At 34.3% G+C, this 3,591-nt stretch overlaps 1 protein-coding gene across 1 annotated transcript; it reads left to right on the top strand.

Moving 5' to 3' along the window:
• The first annotated feature begins 357 nt into the window (after positions 1-357).
• On the top strand, positions 358-2,163 carry LOC120151135 (transcription activator GLK1-like). Its single transcript, XM_039163684.1, has 6 exons — positions 358-782; positions 854-994; positions 1,074-1,424; positions 1,501-1,557; positions 1,768-1,860; positions 1,951-2,163. The coding sequence occupies exons 1-6, from the start codon at positions 366-368 to the stop codon at positions 2,101-2,103; spliced, it is 1,212 nt and encodes a 403-aa protein (XP_039019615.1). The 5' UTR covers positions 358-365; the 3' UTR covers positions 2,104-2,163.
• The last annotated feature ends 1,428 nt before the right edge of the window (positions 2,164-3,591 follow it).

Genomic DNA, 3,591 nt, shown 5'->3' with positions numbered 1-3,591 from the left:
GAGCACGAGATTCAGAAAATTTTCAACAAATTTATTCAAAAAGGTCATCCACAAATTTAAAGAATTGTGGTGCAACTGGTTCATATACACACGAAACAAAAACGCAAGAACAAACAAAAATCCCATAGATCTTAATCCAAGTTGTGGTGCAGATCCAATCTTTTCCAAGCTCCACTTTCAGATTTTCTCTGTAAACAAACAGCAACTAGAAACCCCCAACACTTCATTAAGCGTGTTGATTTTCCCCTTCTCTCCGTCTCAGTTCTTCAAGTTGTCACTGAGAAAAGAATTCTCATTTCTTCTATATATTAACGTAAAGTTAGGATTTTTCTTACCTTTTTTTGCTTTGCCGAGTAATTGTTTTAATGCTAGCAGTGTCGCCTTTGAGGAACGCAAGGAATGATGAGAACAAAGGAAAGATGGAGGGTTTCGGTATTATTAGCTCGGAAGAGTTCCCGGACTTCGCCGACGGAAATTTACTCGAAAGTATTGATTTTGACGATCTTTTTGTTGGCCTTGATGAAGTTGATGCGCTACCGGATTTGGAGATGGATACTTCAAATATGAAAAATTCGGTCGGAAAACCCTATGAAGGTGTTAATCAAAGGAAAGATGAGGAAGAAAATAAGGTTTCGGGTTCGAGTTCGAGTAGAGGGGAGGAGATTTTCAGCAAAAGAGAGGAAGCTAATGCAGTTCATAAAACAGCTTCCAAACATGGTGTTAAGGGAAGAAAATCTTCAGGACAAGGAAATAATAACAATCAAGAGAAGCGAAAAACCAAGGTAAAATCTACACTAATTAGGTTTTCTTTAATTCGTTTCAATTTAATGATGAGTTGAATCATGTGAAGAAGGTGGATTGGACGCCGGAGCTGCATCAGAGGTTTGTTCAAGCGGTGGAGCAGCTCGGGGTGGAGAAGGCGGTGCCTTCAAGGATTTTAGAGCTTATGGGCATCGATTGTCTCACTCGCCATAACATTGCTAGCCATCTTCAAGTAATTCCACTATCTTTTCTACTATGGTGGAGTGGTTTGAACTTTGATGATATGAATATTTTATGTTTCGTTGTTGCAGAAATATAGATCTCATCGGAAACATTTGCTAGCTCGTGAGGCCGAGGCGGCGAGTTGGAGCCACAGGAGGCAAATGTACGGTGCCGCCGCTCCGGCTGGTGGAGGCAAGAGGGACATAAATCCTTGGGTTGCACCCACTATGGGTTTCCCGCCTGTGTCACCACCCATGCACCACCACTTTAGGCCTTTGCATGTATGGGGTCATCCCACCATGGATCAATCTCACATGCATTTATGGCCTAAACATCCAGGCCACATATCATCCCCTCCTCCGCCACCGCCACCGCCACCGTCTACTTGGGGACCTCCACCTGCAACAAATCCCTCGTTTTGGCATCATCACCACAAACGTGTAAGCTCTAGTCACCATTTTCCCCCGTGCTTCTAATCAAAAGTGTCGATTTTAATCATCCCCCCTTATTGTGTAGGTATCGAATGGGGTAACCCCAGGAACGCCTTGTTTTCCCCATCCAATGGCACCAACGGTAAAGAATTTGATTGATACTATAATTACTTCATTACAACATTTGAAAGTTTAGACATCAATTTTAGAATTTCGACTATAATTTCTGGACGTCGGATCGAATTAACCCGAAAAGAGCTTTGGTAGACTAGCTTTATGGTTTGGCATCTAGAAACTTTAGGTTGATGAAGCATTTTAGGTACACTCAGTTGATATGGTGCTTTCGTTGCAGAGATTTGGTGCAGCAACGGTCCCGGGCATTCCCCCACACCACCATGGCACTGGTGGACAATCAGGACCCCACCCGCTCGTTATATGCCACCCGGTTAGATGCTCTCACGTTGCTTTCAACTATCTCTTTTTATTAATAGCTTGATGATACTAATAGTTTGATAACCATTTTGATGAATTATAGTCGAAAGAGAGCATAGATGAAGCTATAGGCGACGTTTTATCGAAACCATGGCTTCCGCTTCCTCTCGGACTGAAGCCGCCATCCACCGATAGCGTTTTGGGGGAGTTGCAACGTCAAGGAGTGCCCAACATACCACCCTCCTCCTGTGCTTGATCCACTTAATTCGACGACATTACCTTGTGTTAGGTTCTTGTAGAAATCTAATATCGGTTTTTTTTTAGTAAAACTTGGTTCTTCTTGTTCCTTTTTCATGGACAATTTCATTTATCAACGTCATCCATGTTTGTCACTAAAGAAAACTTTTGTAATGCATTTTATAAATAAGATTTGAAATAAGCAAAATATTTATTATGAAATAATATAAAATGAAATTATCCAAACACTAAAAAGATAATTCAATTATCCGAACACAACTCATAATCTTACTTAATAAATCTATTGTCTCGTTCCAGTGATTCACAAAATTATATTGATTAATTTTCTAGAATTAATTATGTAATAATGTGCTCAAAAAATTATGTAACAATTAATTTGTTGAATCATATTTAGAAATATAATTTAAAAATATTATATAATACAAAATATTACTTCACAAAGAATACTAATATTTTATTTTGTAAAAAAAGAATACTAATATTTTAGAATTTAAATTATATAAATAACTTTATCTAAGATAAAATAAAAAATACAAAAATAAAATACAAAATATTTTATTCCTCGAGATTATGAGTTCCAGCACCATGTATGTCAGGAATATAAAAATTCAATATTAAATAGTTGAGAGTCTTTGAACAAATATTACATTATACTCATCTCAAATCAATAAAAAGAACATAAAATACAAAAATAAAATTCAACGGATATGTGCGAAAAAAAATCACAAATCTATCAATGGACATATGATAATAAGGTTATATATATATATATATATATATATACATTTAAATTAAAAAGCAAAACAAAAACATTAGTGGATATCACAAGACATGAATACTTAATTATGAAACTAATGAAAAGTACGTCCGTAAATTGCAGTTGTCCCAAACTACATAGTAGGGATGTAAAAAAATTATCAGATTTTAAAAATAGACTAAAACTGACTTGAGTTTGAATTATTTATGATCCGAGAAGATAATAATTCAAAATTAATTGAACCGGATCCAAATTAGATCTAATTATTTTAGATCTAAATCAGACTTGAAAATGACCAAAATACGAATTAAATCTAATAATATAATAATTGAATATGACCTATATTCGATCTGATTTTACATCCCAATACAACAGAAGATTCTTAAAAACACTGACACTGTCATATAACATAAAAATATTTTACTAAAAAATATATAAAAAATCGTATTAGTAATGAAATGTTTAAATTTTTTATAAAAAATAAATATTTTATATTAAAATCTGTACAAAATATAATATAATTCTAGAGATATTTAAAATTTTATATTTTAATGTATACGTTTAAATATGGATAATAAATCATGTTAAAGAAATAAAACATTAAAAAATATTAAAGATAAATCAAATCAGGGCGGATGGAGTGAGCACCAAGTACATCCCAAATTATTTTAGAAAAATCATAAAAAAAACTAGTATAATGCATTAAGGAAGGAGAAAAAAAATAAAGAA

The sequence above is a fragment of the Hibiscus syriacus genome, unplaced genomic scaffold (genome assembly GCF_006381635.1).
Source record: "Hibiscus syriacus cultivar Baekdansim isolate YM2019G1 unplaced genomic scaffold, ASM638163v2 tig00111027_pilon, whole genome shotgun sequence".
In the NCBI taxonomy this organism is placed as follows: domain Eukaryota; kingdom Viridiplantae; phylum Streptophyta; class Magnoliopsida; order Malvales; family Malvaceae; genus Hibiscus; species Hibiscus syriacus.
Note: the sequence above shows the minus strand (reverse complement) of the source record. Positions and strands in the feature narration are given on the sequence as shown.